The sequence below is a fragment of the Hippopotamus amphibius genome, chromosome 4 (genome assembly GCF_030028045.1).
Source record: "Hippopotamus amphibius kiboko isolate mHipAmp2 chromosome 4, mHipAmp2.hap2, whole genome shotgun sequence".
Lineage (NCBI taxonomy): Eukaryota > Metazoa > Chordata > Mammalia > Artiodactyla > Hippopotamidae > Hippopotamus > Hippopotamus amphibius.
The window spans coordinates 156,917,675-156,936,674 of NC_080189.1; the positions used below are offsets into that span (position 1 = coordinate 156,917,675).

The following is a 19,000-nucleotide window of genomic DNA, read 5'->3' on the forward strand; positions in this document are numbered from 1 at the left end:
ATATTTAATTATAGTTTTGATTTACATTTCTATTCATTCAACTTCTAAGAGGGATGATCTTATGAAAAGTATCTAACAGTTCTCAGTAAGGAGGCTTACTACAGTTTTGGGGGCTATATTCAATCTGAATATCTAGAGCCCTCTGACAGCCGTTAACACTTCCTTCCATTCCCAGGGAGGTATAATTGAGAGTTAAGATTTTTTTAATTTCTTGCAAATAAGGAGTAAGTTGAGAAACTGCCTTGATGTGGAACTTGACCTATTGATAAGTCATCCATTATTGAGAAGACTATAGATCATGTCTTTGTAAAAGATGAAAGCTAATACACTCTTTTTCTAATATGAAAACCTTTTTATAACTATTAAACATTTATCTCCTTTTTCTCACTATAAAAGAAATACATGTTTATTACCAAAAAAGCAAGAAAATACAGTAAAATGTAAGTTTACATTTGGAGTACAATACATATTGTATTTGTACAGTTAATGTTGCTGCATGTAGCTGTAGTTTTCACTGTTACAGTATATTCCATCAGTAACTGGCCTGCAGTTTTCCATTTCCTGATGATTTTCACTTGAGTTTGCCTCCCAGTTTTTGGTAGTAGTCTTGTGCTGCAAGTGTAAGAGCTTCTTTCAGTTTTATGCTTGTAAGAGAAATTGCTGGATATTGGGTGATGTATCTATCCATTTATATTTCTACTAGCAGTTTATAAGAGGTCTGGTTGTCTGTACTTAATTTTGTCAGATTTCTTAATTTTTGTTCATTATGATGGATGTTAAATGATATATTGTTGAGGTTTTACATTGTAGTTTGCTCGTTACTGATGAAGTTAAACATGTTTTCATGTTGTTTTTATTGGCTATTTATATTTCTTTTTCTATGTAAGGGCTGTTGTCCTTTATTTTCATTGGTTTGCCTCTTTGTTATTGATTTTTTTTTTTCTTTTATTGGCTGTGTTGGGTCTTTTTTTGCTGTGCACAAGCTTTCTTTAGTTGTGGTAAGTGGAGGGTACTCTTCGTTGTGTGCGTGGGCTCCTCATTGCCATGGCTTCTCTTGTTGCGGAGCACAGGCTCTAGGCGCGTGGGCTTCAGTAGTTGCAGCACATGGGCTCAGTAGTTGTGGCTCACGGGCCCTAAAGCGCAGGCTCAATAGTTGTGGCACACGGGCTTAGTTGCTCCGCAGCATGTGGGATCTTCCTAGAGCAGGGATCGAACCCGTGTCCCCCGCATTGGCAGGCGGATTCTTAACCACTGTGCCACTTAGGAAGCCCGCTTTGTTATTGATTTTGAAGAAATTATTTATATTTATTCTTTATGTAGTATACTTATTATATATACACACATATATATAAATATATACATTTTCCTATATATAGTGATACATGTTTTTAAATTAATTAATTTCATGGAAAAGCATTTTATTTTAAATATAGCAGTGTGTACATGTCAGTCCCAAACTCCCAATCTATCCTTCCTCCCCACCCTTCCCCCCAGTAACCATAAGTTTGTTCTCGAAGTCTGTGAATCTGTTTCTGTTTTGTAAATAAGTTCATTGTATCATTTTTTGTCTTTATTCCACATATAAGTGATATCATAATATTCATCTTTCTCTGCTGACTTACTTCACTTAGTATGATAATCTCTAGGTCCATCCATGTTGCTGCAGATGGCATTATTTCATTCTTGTTAATGGCTGAGTAATATTGTATACCTGTACAATATTACTTGTATAATGTACCACATCTTTATCCATTCATCTGTCACTGGACATTTAGGTTGCCTCCATGTATGGGCTATTGTAAACAGTGCTGCAGTGAACATTGGGGTGCATGTGTGGTTTTCTCCGGATGTATGCCCAGGAGTGGGACTGCCTGATCATATGGTAGCTCTGTTTTCAGTCTGGAAATGAGGGTGTTGAACTAAATGATCTCCGAGAACTCCAGTTCTTATGTGAACATAGCCTGTGGAAATCACCATAATGCAGAATTTCTGTAAATACTCTAAGCAGTGTATGTGTTTGTATGTATTTATGTGCTTGTTTATTTTGAAATTTTTGTTAATTTGTGTGTGTGTGTTTGTGTCTGGAAAAAATTATTCAGGGATTTTTGTTTGTTTTTTACAATGAGTGTTAGATTTATTAAAGCTGTAAATTAACTTAGAATTTTAAACTCAACTGTTTACAAATTGAACACATTTTAACAACCATTTTTAAGAGATTTGGTTTTTATATATAGCTTAAGATCCTTTGAATTTAAATTGCGTTTATAAATTTAGTATTCATTTTAAGTACTTAAATGATCTAACAAATCTTTTTAAGTACATAACTCTTCTAAACCTGATATTTATGGATTTTGTAAAATTTTAAATACATTTTATAAGCCTAGACCTTTTATTCAATGACATTTTAAATTGAAATCACCAGTTTAATTTTTTAGATATACTAATATGAAGAGCTTCTTAATCTAAGCATTTAAAAATACCAAATATTTACCTATTGTGCCTGCACTCAGCCTAAAAGTTTTAAACTTTAGGCTTGATTTACTTTCTTTCCCCACTCCCAATTCCAACCCCACACTCTTTCCCTCTCTCCACCTCCCAGCTAATTGTCTTATTTTTTAAACTTTTATCATATCTGTATTCTAAACCTGCCTGGTTCACCAGAACCTTTTCAATTTCACCCTCTCAAGCAATTTGAGGATATCTTTCAAAGTAAATTTAGAGCCATGTTCTCAGATTACCGAGGTGGAATCTTATGAAAACTTGTGAAATCTAGAGCTATAAACACCTGGAATGATTTTTTTTTCCTTATGAAAAGGGGCATAAGATGAGCCTAGTTTTATAGGCTCTGCCAGCAGTGACTCTGAGGTCATGCCTTCTAAGTGGGGTGGTCTCCAGCCTGCCACCCCCAGACTCAATGTCCACATCTCTGAATCCTCAGGTATGATGGATATGCAGTCCCCACACCCAGGATGCTTCTGACTTATTTCAATAAATCTGTTTATTGCTTGATTCTGTTCTGTATTCTTTTATTCATTTTATTTGGCAGGTTACAATTTTTAAGTATTATAAGCATTTGAGTATTTTAAAATAAAACATTTGGATTTTTCATGTCTCTCACGTTTATCTGGTTTTACAGTCATAGTTCTAAGGTTATTCTCACGACAGTGTTTTTTTTCTCATGACAGTTTTAACCTGGGATTTTCTAGAACACCGAAAATGTTTATATCCTAAAAAAATAAATTACAGGGAGCACATAAACAGGGATTATATGTATTTCAATCACAACCTTCTCTTATTCACATATTATGTAATGTGATACCTTAGCTCTCTACTTGTGCTGTAAGCTTTTTGGCATGGACTTTATTTATACCAGTGCTGTCCAATGGACATGTTATGCGAGTCACATATGTAATTTAAAATTTTCTAGTAGCCACAGTAAAAGTAAGTTAAAAGAAACAGATGAAACTAACTTTAATAATATATTTTATTTAACCCACTATAATCTAAATATATTTCAACATGTAATCAATATAAAAATTAAGATATTTTGCATTCTTTTTTTCATACTGAGTTTTCAGAATCCAGTGTTATTTTATTCTCAGTGCGCATCTCAGTTCAGGCTAACCACATTTCAAGCACTCAGTAGCCACAGGTAGCAAGTGGCTTCCGTATTCAGTAGTGCTGTCTTATACTTTTACAGCTTAGTGCTAGGAACACAATTGTTGCTTTGTGTGAGAATGTGTGTGTTTATTATTTTAGTTACAGATTTCTCTAATTGAATAAAGTATAAAGTATTTTAAAATGCTTGTTTTTATTTTCTTTCTCTTTAAGGCCCTTCCTTCTTCCATGATTATAGTAGCAGTTTATTGTCCTGTGATAGCTGCTCTTTTCATTGTTCTGAAGATGGTCAACTATCGACTCCACAGAGCACTTGATGCCGGAGAGATTGTAGACAGGAACACAAATGAGTTCACAGATCAGCGAGGCAAAGCTGAGCAAGGCAACTGTTCAACAAGGAGAAAAGACAGCAATGGCCCAAGGTAAGGAAACCCATGCCACTCAGTTTGCAGTGATGTACAGTGATGCATGTATACAATGATGTGATTATTGTGTCATGCCTGTTCTATTTACCTGGTTTTAAGCAGGGGTAGTTCTTACCATTATTGATACAGTGACAAGTATGATCATCACATTAGACCACAGCAAAGCTGACTAGCTATCTGGGGATAAATCAGTATCCTTGGCCTTATTAATAAATAACAGCTTGGTGAAGACCTAAAGGGGTGGGATACGGAGGTTGGGAGGGAGGCTCAAAAGGGAGGGGATATGAGGATATATGTATACATATAGCTGATTCACTTTGTTGTACAGCAGAAACTAACACAATACTGTAAAGCAGTTATACTACAATAAAGATAAAAAATAAATATGTAACATGTTAGAACAATAATAGTCATAATAGTGTAATAGTTAATTCATACCAAAGACCAAACCCGATGGGAAACAGGTTAAAGAAATAATAAAACATGGCTTTATAAATCTGAGCATTTATTTTTATACATATAAATAAAACGTAAATATATATCTTAAGCAGACTGTGATAATATTTTGCTTGACATTTATAATCTACAGTTTTCATTTTATCCATTGTAAATTTTTTTCAATTTTATTTTCTCACCGCAGAAACTTAGCTGTTCCTTCCTTAGATCTTAGCATGACTGACTTCCTAGGGTTCAACTCTGTGTAGCTGTCCACCCGCTCCTGGAGGCTGTCTCAGCTCAAATGTTCCTCCTACTGCACTCAGTCACATTCTGTCCCGTTACATTGGCCTCACCTACCTTCTCTTTGTGACAGAGGGGTTTAGTTGTTGTAGTCAAAAGGTTATTGTGACTTTATAGAAATAATAGGTACCCCTAATATAACTCTTAAACAGTTGCTATATGAGCACTTGACATTTTTAAGCTAATGCAGTCCTCAAAAACAATTCTATGAGATGGAGGCTGTTATTATCCCTGATTTACAGATGTGGAAAGTAAGGTGAGAAAGGTCAAATAATCCAGGCAGTCAGGCTCTGGAAGCCATGCTTTTAACCACTATGCCATGTTTCTACTCAGTATAATGTGAAATATTTCTGGTATCAAGATATAAATAATATCATTAAAAGCAGGTACTCATCTATTAAGACAGGTAATGTTTTTGTATATTCTCCAGTGCAATGAAAGCCTTTACCCTTTTTCAGTAACATTTTCCTCTTTCCCTAACATGATTACCCTGTTTGTTCATTGAATAGATATTTTACCCTTGTAATAATTTTCTTAATAGCATAAATCACTATCTGAAATTGTCTTAATCATTCGTTTGCATTTATAAGCTTCTTGAAGCCAGGGCCTTGTTTTCCTTACAACCTATTATGTTCCCAGGTTCTAGAACAGTGTCTTGCACTGATAGGTACTGAGGAAATGTTTTGAACTACTGAAAACTTTTTTTTCTATGATAGTATTTTTTAATGACTACACAGTATTCCATTTTCTGGCTATATAGTAGCTTAATTTAGCTATCTTGTTTGTAGTTATTTCAGTTATTTTCTGTTAAATTTAAGTAATAGATCACTGTGATGTTTAAATTTTAAATGACTACATTTTTTATGATGATTTAGCAGAAGTAGAATTACTAGAAAGCTACACCCATTTTAAAGTTTTTCAATATATATTGCCAAATTCCGAAGATTTTTACCTTTTAGTTACTGTGATCAGCAGTTTGAGGACTGCTTTTTTTTGTTTGTTTTCTTTTTTTGGCACCTTTGACAACACTCAGTATTTAGTATTTTCACAAACTGGTAAATATCTTGTTTAATTTTTTTCAGATTTTGGATTACTAGTGAAATGAAGGTGTTTTTCTTGTGTCGTTCCATTTATATTTGTTATTTTGTGAATTGTATATTTTTCTGTTGGTGGTTAGTTTTTTACTGTTGATTTGGAGAAGATGTTTATGAAGGATATCAACTCTCTTCTGTGTCAAATACTTTTCCTCACTTTATGGCATTTTATTTATGTATTTATATGCCACAATTAATTTTTCTGTGATCTTTTCTACTCTATGAATGTTCATTAGTTCTGTCTTTGAGATCAAGTTTTGTAAGATATTTTTCTTTCCCCAAATTATATAAATATTCACCTGAATCTACTTTCAGTATTTTTATCATTTTACTTTTACTCTTAAATTGTAGTCAATCTGAAAACATTTCTAACTTTTTTTTACTATTCAAATTAAGAACTTTTATTGAGATACAATTGACATACAATAAACTGCATATATTTAAAGTGTACAATTTGATATTTTTTTTCTTATTAGTAATGTATATATGGCAATCCCAATCTCCCAATTTATTCTCCGCCTCCCCTCCACCGCCCCCCCCCCCCCCCCCCACTGCCCCGGCTTTCCCCACTTGGTGTCCGTATGTTTGTTCTCTACATCTGGGTCTCTATTTCTGCTTTGCAAACTTGTTGATTTGTACCATTTTTCTATATTCCGCATATATGTGTTAATATACGATATTTGTTTTTCTTTTTCTGACTCACTTCACTCTGTATGATAGTCTCTAGGTCCATCCATGTCTCTACAAATGTCCCAGTTTCATTCCTTTTTACAGCTGAGTAATATTCCATTGTATATGTGTACCACATCTTCTTTATCCATTCATCTGTTGATGGACATTTAGGTTGCTTCCATGTCCTGGCTATTGTAAATGGTGCTGCAGTGAACATTGGAGTGCATGTGTCTTTTTGAATAATGGTGTTCTCTGGGTATATGCCCAGTAGTGGGATTGCTGGGTCATATGGTAACTCTGTTTTCAGTTTTGCAAGGAACCTCCATACTGTTCTCCATAGTGGCTGTATCAGGGTACATTCCCACCAACAGTGCAAGAGTGTTCCCTTTTCTCCACACCCTCTCCAGCATTTACTGTTTGTCAATTTTATGATGATGCCCATTCTAACTGGTGTGAGATGATACCTCAATGTAGTTTCGATTTGCATTTCTCTAATAATTAGTGATGTTGAGCAGATTTTCATGTGCCTCTTGGCCATCTGTATGTCTTTGGAGAAATGCCTATGTAGGTCTTCTGCCCATTTTTTGATTGGGTTGTTTGTTTTTTTGACTTTGAGCTGGATAAACTGTTTATATATTTTGGAGATTAATCCTTTGTCTGTTGATTCATTTGCAAATATTTTCTCCCATTCTGAGGGTTGTCTTTTCATCTTGCTTATAGTTTCCTTTGCTGTGCAGAAGCTTTGAAGTTTCATTAGGTCCCACTTATTTATTTTTGTTTTTATTTCCATGACTCTAGGAGGTGGGTCAAAAAAGATCTTGTGATTTACGTCAAAGCATGTTCTTCCTATGTTTTCCTCTAGGAGTTTTATAGTGTCTTGCCTTATTACATTTAGGTCTTTAATCTATTTTGAGTTTATTTTTGTGTATGGTGTTAAGGAGTGTCCTAATTTCATTCTTTTACATGTAGCTGTCCAGTTTTCCCAGCACCCCTTATTGAAGAGGCTGCCTTTTCTCCACTGTGTATCCTTGCCTCTTTTGTCATAGGTTGGTTGCCCATAGTTTATCTCTGGGTTTTCTATTCTAACTTCTTTTTTCTTTTCTTTTCTTTAGGTTTGTTAGTCTTGCACCACCAACATTGAGTGAATAATCCATTTTTCCCCCAGTAATTTTAAATGCTTGCTTTTTTCATGTAGCATACTTGTATTATGTCCATTTCTGGGCTTTGTTTTCTGCCCCATTGATCTCTCTTTTTGCTTATAACATACTGTTTTTATAGCTTTCTAATATGTTTAATACTTAGTGTGAATCCCTCTTTAGTATTTTTCTTTCAGTATTATCTTAGTTATTCTCATGCATGTACTTAACTTAGTTTTTTATGAGATGTTCCTTTGTGTGCTCATCCTCCAGAAAATTTCAGTAGAAGTTTGATGATAGTTGTATTAAATTTGGAGAGAACTCAGTCTTTAAAATAGAAAGTCTCACTCAGAGGCATGGTATAAGTGTATGTATTTTTTAGTGGGTTCTGCATAGTTCTTAAGTCTATTTCTGTCAGGAAATGCATACCCTTATTTAGTGGGTAAGCAAACAGAATGTAGATTCTGCACTTAATCTGCCAGGGGCTTGAATCACTTCCTGATAGTATGACCTTCGGGGTGGGGGGTGGGGGAGGGAGTTAAACTTTTTATTCCTTGGCTTCTTCCTCCAGACGATGAGACAAATAATAGTACTATCTCATAGGATTAGTAGAATAAATGAGATCATATATGTAAAGCACTTAGAACCATTTTTGGTACATGGAACAGCTCAGTCATTGCTAGGTCTTATTAGTTCTGGATAATTGTATATGTTTTTAATTGCTTCTGTTACTGAATTTTTCTGTTTTCTTTTAGTTTTCAAAAAACTTTATTGCGAAATATATATATTTCCAAATAGTCTATCAATTATATGTGTAATTTAGAGAATAATAATCAAGTGAATACTTATCCACCACACAGCTTAAGTAATAAGGACATTATACCAATAACATGCATGTCTTCATGTACTCCTCTCCCATTTCATTCTACCCCTTTCCCTTCAGGAGTGACCTTTATCTTATATTTTTTGTTAATGACTCCCTTGCTTTATTGTTACACAATCTTTATAGATATTCCTAAACATATGTTATTTAATCTTGTCTGCCTCAGGACATCCTAAAGAGAATCATACTGTATGTATTTCTCTGTGAAGGGCTTTTTTTTGTGCAGAATATCATATTTTGTAGATTTACCCATGTTGATGCTTTTAGCTATCATTAATGTTTGTTGTTGTATAGTCTACCATTGTAGAAATGGACTACAATTTATCCATTCTTCTGTTGATAGTCATTCAGATTATTTCCATTTTTTTGCTCAGATGATACATTCTTATATATGTCTCTTCATACACGTGTATATCTAGTATATGTAAGCTGCTTTACAGGGTATTTTCACGTTCAGTTTTATTAGGTGATTCCAAGCTGTTTGCCAAAACAATTGTACCAGTTTTTACTTTCACCATGAGTGTGTGAAAGTCTTTATTGTTTCATATCCTCAATATTTGATTTTGGTAAGTTTTAACAATTTGCCATTTTAACAGGTAAGTGTTAGATGTGTCTCATTTTGACTTGTAGTTAACCTTTCTGATTACTAATGAGGCTGAGCATCTTATCTCACGTATGTGGTCCATTTAGGTTTTCTGTTCTGTCCAGTGCCCATTCATTTCTTTTTTCATTTTTCTTTGGAGTTCTCTTTTTCTTATTAAGAAAAAGAAGTTTTAAAACATAGATTCATAATGCTGCTCCTTTATTGGTTATATACATTACAGACATTTTTTCCCAGTTTGTAGCTTGTCATTTTGCTTTTCCTAAGGTTTCTTATGATTATCATACATTCTTAAATTTAATAAACAGTTTATCATTTTCTTGGTAATTAACATTTTTGTGTCATTTAAGAAATTATTTCCTACACAGATTATCAGAAAGACACTCTCAGAAAGACAATCTTTTTCAAAGTTTCATATTTCTTTTGTTTTCACATTTCAGTTTTGCTGGAAATTATTAAGATCTGTTTGTCAGGGATTCAGGATTTGTTTTTTTCTTTATAAATAACTGGTTTAATCAGTATTTGTTAAACAGACGATCTTTTCCTTGATGATCTGTGGTAAATTAAGTTTTCACAGTGGTACGTATGTTTCTGGGCTCTCTTCTGTTCTGCTGATCTGTTTGTGCCTGTGCCGTTACACTATCTTAATTGCTTTATAACATGACTTTTGATACCTAGTGGGGCAAGCCTTGTACCTCTTTTTTTTTTCCAGGAGTGACCTTGCTACTCTTGGCTCCCTACTCTTTGATATAAAGTTTAGAGTCTGCTGGGCAAAGTCTATAAAAACGTAGGGTTTTTCTTGGAAGTACATCAGATAGGTAGATTCCTCTGCTGAGCATCGGTATCTTTACAATATTGAGTCTCTCCATTTATTTAGTCTTCCTTAATGTCTTTCAGTAAAGATGTATCATTTCTCCATTAAAAGGCTTTCATAGCTTTTGTTAAATTTGCCAAATTATTTTGTAGTTTTTCTGCTGTTTTATGATTTTTTTCTAATTACTTTTTGTTTTTCTCCCTTTAAATGTAGCAATTTACTTTGTATCCAGCAACCTTATTAAACTCCCTTATTAATGGTAAAACTTTGTAGGTTATTTTCTTGATTTTCTGTAAATGAGGACAGTTTTATTTCTTCCTTTCTAGACATATGCTTCTTGTTTAACTTTTCATTGGGTATAACTTCTGACACATGGTTAAACTGAAATAGTGTTGGTGTACATCCTTGTCTTTTTAAGAGTCTTTTTAAGTTTCACCATTAAATAAGATTTTTGTTGTAGATGTTTGCTTTTGACATCTCCTTGCCTGCACTCTCCCACTTGTAAATCTCTGTTCTGAGGAACAGAAATGAACAGGAAAACAAAGACACTTATTTCCAGAGCCTGTCACTATGCTTGGTACATTAGAGCTGTCAATTTGTTGCATGAATGAATGAATGTAGTAGGACTGACTACTTGTGCTTTGGTTGTCATTGGCTGTGGTATAGCAGCTCAGAAATGCTTGTTAAATCTTTATCTTAGAGAAGGAGTCAAAGTCATTAATGTATGTATTACATTTCTAACATTTCAGGAGAGGAGATGACCACATTGAATTTTAGAATTTGAATACGATTATTTGGAGACAAAACATGTTTTTTCCCATTTCTCATGCAATGAAAAATATACATTTAAAATATACACAGGTGAATTTTAGGCTGTTTTCTGAAGATTTATTCTGTTTAGGGACTTTGTTTTTATCTATTCATACTTTTAGGAGCATCCTTGTGATCTAGATTGAGTCTGTAAATTTAGTTCTGTGATGGTACTGTGACGCTCTGACTGAAGCCTGAGCAGTTAATGATACTAATGACCAACAAATTTATTTGTGAAGTCTCCTTTGTAAATCAGATTAGACCCTTTCTGCATTTTTCTGCCTTTCCCTGTACCTGTTTTTTTTTTTTTTTGGGGGGGGGGGGTGTTTAACAGATGAGGAAATTAAGGCATAAAGATAGAGATTCCCTGAACTTGGTGTACTGTTTACTGCAGTAGACCACTTTGCTTCTGTGAGAATTGTAAACTACTTACTTTCCGTGTATGTGCTGAAATTGTCATTGCTGAAAATCTGCAAGTCTTGCTAATAAAGAAAATTCTTAGTTTATATGTTAGGACACCGACAGCTGACTAAAAGTTCTGCTTCTGAATTTGTAGAGAAGAGAAAGGTATAGTAAGTTTGTAAGGAGATTTCTTGTTTTCTGTAAAAGGAGCTGTTTGTTTTCTCCTTCATCTCTTATCTCCCTTAATACCTCCTTCTCACTCAGTGTTGACCATTGAGCATTAGTTCTAGATTATTTTTTCTCCACTGGAGATGACCTCCCCCCCACCCCCGTCCCTGGGAGACGTTTGGCATTATCTGGAGACATTTTTGGTTATCACAGGGAGAAATGCGACTGGCATCTGGTGGATAGAGGTCAGGGATGCTGCTAACATCCTAACAATGCGCAGGATGGTCCCCTACAGTCAAGAATCATGTGGCCCCAAATCAATAGTGCAGGCGTTAAGAAACCTTCCCTAGATAATGGTGTTTACTTTCGGTTTTGAACTGCAAAGAGAACTTAAGTGCCTATTTGTTAAAAGGCATTATTGGTGTCTTAGACTGTGGCCTTTAAAGTTAGACCTGGTGTTCAGATCTTATCTCAGTCCTTACTGGTTATGAGTATCTACATTCACGTGTGTAGGGAAAAATCTGGAAAGGACAGATATGATAACACGTTGTAGAGTGCTGAGGAGGTATTATTCGTGTCCTCACTTCCCACCTGAACTCCATATACCAATGACTTGGCTTATGTTGTTTACTGCTCTGAGACCTTAGGCAAGTTTTTACACCTTTCTGTTTTCATTTTTTTCACCTGTAAAATGAGGATGATAGTGTTTATATCATAGATTTTTAGAGGAATGTGTCATGAGAAAAATGCAAATAAAGCATGTGCCCCTGTGACTGGAATGTGTGAAGTATTTGGTAAATATTTGCTTTGTTATTAATAATAATTTTGTTCCAATTGTAATCATTTGGACTTACCATCAGAAGTGATGCATAAAACTGGTTAAGATTCTCCATCAACTGATGAATGAATAAACAAAATGTGTTCTGTCCATATAATGGAATACTACTTGACCATAGAAAGGTATAAAACACTGATAGGTTCTACAACATGGATGAACCTTGAAAACACAGTGCCAAGTGAAAGAAGTCAGTTACAAAAGACCACATATTATGTGATTCCATTTATATGAAAAAAAATCCAGAATTGGCAAATTTATAGAGACAGAAAGTAGATTAGTGGTTGCTTAGGGCTGGTGGGGAGGAGGGTTGGGGACAGTAATAGGTAAATGGGTTTGCTTTTGAGATGATAAAAGTGTTTTAAAATTGACTGTGGTGATGGATGCACAGCTTTATGAGTATACTAAAAAGCATTGAACTGCACAGTTTCAATGGATGAATTGTATGGTGTGTGAATTACATATCATGAAAGCTGATGCATATGAACTAGGGAAGATGGGGCTCTTTAGCCTTCCTGCGGTGTTGAACATTTTTATTCCTTGGTCTTCACCTTACTCTCTATTTTCTGATTTCTTTGCAGTCTTAAGTAGAGAATGCATTGCAGTGGCGTTAACAGTAATATTTCTGGTTATTACACATCACTAGTTCAGTGGATGATAGTTGCCTGTATATACACACTCGAGATTTTGCTAAATTAGAAAAATATTTCTCATTCCGGCCTAGATAACCTGTGTGACTTGACACCAAATGGCCAGCAAACTTGATCATATTCTACTTTTCTCACATGTGAACACTTGTATGTGGAGTCAGCCATCATATTTGTAAATGAGTCCCATTATGTTATATTTTTATAAGTGGGTAACAAGTTAGAAAGCTAATTTCTGTTATTGGATATTAGTTAGCTAACTGTAGTCAGTGGCCTAGAGTTAGGGACCCAATAAGCAAACAAGGACATGGTAGTTATGAGACCATTAATTTAAAAAACACACAAGAATTCAAATAGCTATAGTGATAAATACATAAATGGAAGGTGTACTTGTAAGCAAATTCTATTTTGCCTGTATTTTTTAATTGCAGCTGTTAGAATACCCAGCCCAAACAGGCTTAAGATAATTTATGGCTCAAGTTACTGAAAAGTATGTGTTTAAAGGATGTCTTCAGATGTGGCAGTGTGCAGAATTTCAAATAGCTTCATGACTCTGATTCTCTTTACCAGACTGTGCTTTTCTTTTCGTTGGCTTCCTAGACAAGCTCTCCCCTTATGGTTGTAAAATGGCTACAGCAGCTCCAGGACTCATCTTCTCAGCGTTAAGATAAGCAGATACAGAGAAGTTTCTTCTCTCAACAGTAGAACACTTCTGGCCAGAGTTGAGTCATGTGCTTGTTCTAGAACTACTAATTGCTGTGACCAAGAGGTTGGGATATGCTGGTTGACTTTGGCCAGTAGAGCTCACCCTTAAACTTGAGAGTGGGGTCAGCATTGCCCACATCCATATGAGAGCTTGGAATGAGGTGATTCACCAGAAGAATTTGGGGTTGCTTTTTGTTGTTGTTAACTGGGAGGTTGAATTAGATGCTGGATGGTAAGATAGCTTATGTTCACGATAATGTCCAGCATATATACTAGAGCTTTTATCCTTGGTTATAATAGCTAAAAAATGTATTGACTGAATTTGTATAAACCAGGTAGAATGAGTAAAGCACTTTGGGCAAAAAATAGGATTATGATCATTTTTAGGCCTGAATTGTTCTAAAAGTTGTGTTCTTAAGGAATCTTATTATAAAATTGTCTAGGTGACTTCCCTGGTGGTCCATTGGTTAAGACTGTGCTTCCACTCCAGGAACTGTGGGTTCAACCCCTGGTCAGGGAACCTAAGATCCTGCATGCTGCGCCCCACCCCTCCAAAAAAAAGAGAATTTCTTAAACTGAATAAAAATGAAAATGCAACATGTCAACTTAACAATTTTTTTAAAAATTGTCTAAGTTTTTTGAAATTTGGTGTGATCTTTTTTCCTTATTTTGGGATCCCATTATCTTTTAGTACTGTACGTGGACTTCCTTAGTTCTTTGAACCTAGTACTTTTCTCTTTTGTCTTTCTAATGCCTGTTTTTGCTACATAGCATCATTTCACCTTTTAAACTTGTGCCTTCTAACCCAACACACGCAAGTCTAAAATCTTAGGTTTCCAGCTCTGTAAAACAAGTTAGTATCCTAGTTAAATTCCGTTAACTTAAGGAACACAGCTACAAGTAGCTTGACCAGGATAATTGTTCTTCTGCATGTTCATCATGGTGTCATGCAGCTCAGTCAGACTGCGCTTTTGGAGAGATCAGGGAGTATAAGGTCTGATTACTTTCTGACCACTGTCTCTTTGCTGTTCAGAAACAAAAGGCAGATAATTTCTTTGTTAGGGTGGTTTTATGGCACATGTCATAAAATCCGTGCTGTGTTTAGTGTGGTATGGTTGTAATCAGGGCCAGTTTCTAATATTGGATTGGATGTAGACAGTTTGGGAGAGAGTTTTAAATATTTTGGAGTAGTGACATGGTTATAAAATAGTTCAGATTACCCAATTTATAAAACAAGAATGATTTTTCTTATATTTGCTGTATTAAATATCTGAACCTCTTAGTTTTACAGAAAAAAGTATGATAACTTAAAAAACAAACAGAAAGAAAACCATTGGTGTCAGAATGACAGTTATTTTCCTTTTCTCATTTTTTCCGCACAGTGATCCTGGTGGGGGGATTGAAATGTCTGAGTTCATTCGAGAGGCCACACCCCCAGTTGGTTGCAGTTCAAGAAATTCTTATGCTGGCCTCGATCCAGGCAATCAGGTAGGAACCTGTGCTGTTCTGCTTTGCTCTTTTCCCTCCTCTTGGTGGTGGTGTCAGGTGTTCTCTTGCCTGTAATAGTTAGTTGGTGTTTGGGTTTATCTTGCTGATTAATAATTTTTTGATTGTTTACTGATCATCTTTTATTACTGCTATTTTAAACAGAATTTTCACATTATTAAGTAACTTGCTGCTGAGCACAGAGCACACACTCATTGCCTGGGGGTAGATTTGATCGAGACAGTCGTGGTGAGTGCCCTTGGGAATTTTAGCTCCTAGCGTGTGCTTAGTTAACCTTCCTGGCAGCGTCTGTCTGCATGGAGACCTACAGATGTGGTGGGTTATCCCTTGTGCTTTTCTCAGTCTCTTTTTATAGATTGAAATGATTTACTCTTTAAATACAGCTGCATATTTTGTATTCTTAATTAAACGTGGCCTTTCTTCTTACTGACAAATATTGGCAACATCAGATGACTCTGGGGAATAACCCTCTTTTTTTGCAACAAACTTTTAAAGAGACATACCTTTTTTGGGGAGGGAAGGGGGGCAGGTAGGACAGACAAAAGGACACAGTAGTGGCCAGCCTCTTTTGGTAACTCTACCCTTGGCATCGTGTCCATTAGAACTTGCCCTGCTTGTTTTAGGGAGGGAGTCCCGTCGTGAATGTAATTGATACATGTCTGCACTTAAATGCACAGCACGTCTAATTTGGTTTTCCTTAAAATATTAACTCTTGAATAAAAAAGGGCAGATATCAGAAGCTATTGTGCTACTTGGATTTTGGTGTTTTAGTTTGTACTGTTTATAACAAAAAGAAATTATTGACATAATTATTGTTATCCTTTAGGGAAGCTGAAGTGGGGAAGTAAAGTTGGGCTTTTTTGTATATTGGTAGAGATACTACCCATACAGAGATACCATGTTTCTTGTACATGTTTTATTATTAGCCCTTATTACACATTTTCATAGTCACTTATAAATGTCTTCTGTACTAGATAGTGCAGTCCTTGAACACAGGGGCTCTATCATAGTCACTGTAATCATTCTTTCCTTCCTGCCACTGCTGCTCTTCTCCTTTTCATCTTCTGCTCTCCATTTCCCCTGCCCCCTGCACCCAGTCTTTCCTTTTGTCATTTATCTTCCTTTAAATATTTTTGTGCCTGATGGTAATTTAAGGGATTTTGCTTGTCTGGGATGTGGAGTGGGTCTTAACGCTCAAAGACTTTGCAATTTCAATGTAGATGTCTATAAGTAACTGAAGTTATAAATATGATCTGTGTTACCAAGTAAACATAAGTACAAGATACAAAGTAATAGTTGCCATAGGAATGGTACAGAAAAGGGGCTAATGATTTTGGGGGAGAAAATAATTGTTTCCAGCTAGAGAGAGGGGCAAGTGCTTAGAGGTGGTGGCCTTGCCTGATTGCTCTTTAGTTGGAAGAAATTTTTCTTTTTTGACATCCATTATCTTTCCTGGACTTTACTTTGCCACTTATCAAAGAGAAGAAACACTGGACCATTTTAGTTTATGCAGACCTATTAAGTAAAAACTTCACCTCTAAATGTATGATGATATCATTTTTTTCTTAATTTTTTCCTTTTCTAAATGTGTTTATTTTTATAAAGTTAGAAAATAATAAAATAAAAATCATCTATAATGTCATAATAAAAAAATTTTTTTAAACAAAGGGATTTTAATATGCTTACTCTCTGGAACTTAATTCTCTTTACTATCTCATGAATGTTAATATTATTAAATGGTTTTCTACAGTGACATTTTGGGAACTACATTACATTCTTTTATTTATAGGTACTGTGGTTTGTATTTTCAATCCATTATTGTTTCACATGTGAACAGTCACAGCTCCATTATATTTGGGGGAGATAAACTTTAAATAATGCACCAAAGCATGAAGAATAAAATATAACCACCCATTGTATCTGTTAAGATTGCTTTTGTCACCAAATAATGGAACTCAACTAATTAGGCAACTTAAATAAGAATTTGTTTGTCGCCTAAGTTTGGAGCTGATTGTATAGCTTTTGTTCAGCAGCTCAGTAATATTAGGAGTGTTGGTTGGAATTTCCCTAGTTCTTTTGGCTTTTCTTTAGAGTTGCAGGATGAGCACAGCAGCTTTAATTATGATACTGTTAAAAAGTTAAGAAGCAGGTGACAGTGTGGAGCAGAGTTGTCCTTGGTCATCATCTTCTCAGACATGAAAAGGTCTTTCCCCAAAGCCCACAAGCAGACTCTCCCATACATTCATTGACCAGAACTAGGGCTCACACCTAGATCAGAGTCTGGGCCCTCTTCTCATAAATTAAAAGATATATGTCCAACATTTGAACAAAATGGGAAGCTTGTTAAGGAGAGAAGAAGGAAACACTTTGAGGTTGTGAGCAAGTGACTACCATATGCATATTCAAAAAAAAAAGTTTTTTTAAGCTTATATTCTTAGAAAGGTGGCATGAAGTGGTGTTTTTTTGTTTGCTTACTTGTTTTTAAACTTCTGTCTAGGAAGTTACATGTTTATTATTCTAGTAGAAAAATAACATGTTAGTTTTATAATTTGTTTAGCAGGTGTGATAAGAATGAAACTCTCTTTTGTGGTTAAATGCTTTTTGACCTTCTTTCTGTCTAGTTGCAGTGCCTTTTATGGCTAATTGAAAGCAGAAATTAGGAAAAATCAGGAGAATCAAACTTAATAAACAGTTCAAAAGAGATTGCAAAGCTTATTTTTTTATTGGCTACATTAGGAGTTTATTAGGAGTTTTGACCTATATGTGTATGCTTATTTTTACTTACTTATTCACTGACATGTAATTTTTATACAGTGCAGTATATGCATGTTAAGTGCACAGCTCAGTGGATTTTTACATATGTATACACCCATTTAATTGCCATCCAGACCAAGAAATTTCCTCACGCCCCTTTAAAGTCAGTGTTAACCTGTATTTTGACCAAATTTCATTGTATACTTCTGTTCAGTTGAATCAATGAAAGGAAAGATTTGGCAAAATATAAGTATTATGTGAATGCTCTTGATTTTAGTATAAGATGTTAAATTTTCTTGACTGTTTTCTTCTTGAATCCCTTGAAAACAGATTACAAAAAGGGTTACTCAGACTTGTTGATTTAGTAACTGTCATGTTGTTATATTTGGTTTCCTTAATGTGTTCATGGAATTTGTGGTATTTGTTTCTATGATTTTTATGGTAGTATAACAAATGATGGTTATGAAATTTTAGGAATGTCTTATACCATCTTGAATATAAGCCCTAAAAGCTCTGCAGATTTTAGTGTTGTTTATAGAGTTTATGCTAAAAATTCCTTTTTCTTAGATGCCTTAGTTTTTGTTTTTGTTTTTTTTAAAATATGTTATAGCAACCTACAAAGCAATACTTTCTGTCTGAAACTCAGAAAAGTACATATTGATACACTAACAATTTGACAGTAAGATTTAGGTTGCTCTTTGTTAATATGTTTTGTCCTCCAGGCTTTCCCTTTATATGCCCCGATAAGTCTAAATTTATTTCAGATAGACTTAGCACCTAGTTTTTTTTATAACTTGAACATGTCATGATGCAATATAAAAGTGACAATGACTGTTTGACATGGATTGTTTGAGGTTGGAGGCTCTCGCCCTGGGGGCTCTATCAGTCCTGAGCCTGCAGAGGGATAGTGTCCCCGTATGTCCGTACTAGATGCGCAACATGCACACAGCAAACAGGGAGTGTGGCTCTGATATATCATGGCCTTTTGGTAAAAGTGGCTAACATGTTTTGATAATACAATTTCATTTGATAATCTTGCTAGTCTATGCTGATGGTGTAGCTAGCATTTTATTTATTTCATGTCATGTTTTCAGATTGGATCTGGTTCTTCTCGTCTTGGAACAGCAGCAACTATTAAAGGTAGGTGTAGGGGGGGACTCGGGGCGGGGAGTCAAGGAAGGGAGGGAATACG

The 19,000-nt window shown here is 35.0% G+C and overlaps 1 protein-coding gene across 7 annotated transcripts in view; it reads left to right on the forward strand.

The window, feature by feature from the left end:
* Positions 1–19,000, forward strand: part of PCNX1 (pecanex 1) — a 171,357-nt gene that overhangs the window by 32,066 nt on the left and 120,291 nt on the right. For 6 of the 7 annotated variants that reach the window (XM_057734000.1, XM_057734003.1, XM_057734002.1 and 3 more), the window contains exons 2-4: positions 3,832–4,040; positions 14,931–15,036; positions 18,903–18,948. In XM_057734000.1, the coding sequence (XP_057589983.1) occupies positions 3,832–4,040; positions 14,931–15,036; positions 18,903–18,948 (361 nt within the window). Of the gene's footprint in view, positions 1–3,831; positions 4,041–13,463; positions 13,565–14,930; positions 15,037–18,902; positions 18,949–19,000 lie in introns of those variants that run through there. The other variant, XM_057734006.1, reaches the window with a different exon arrangement.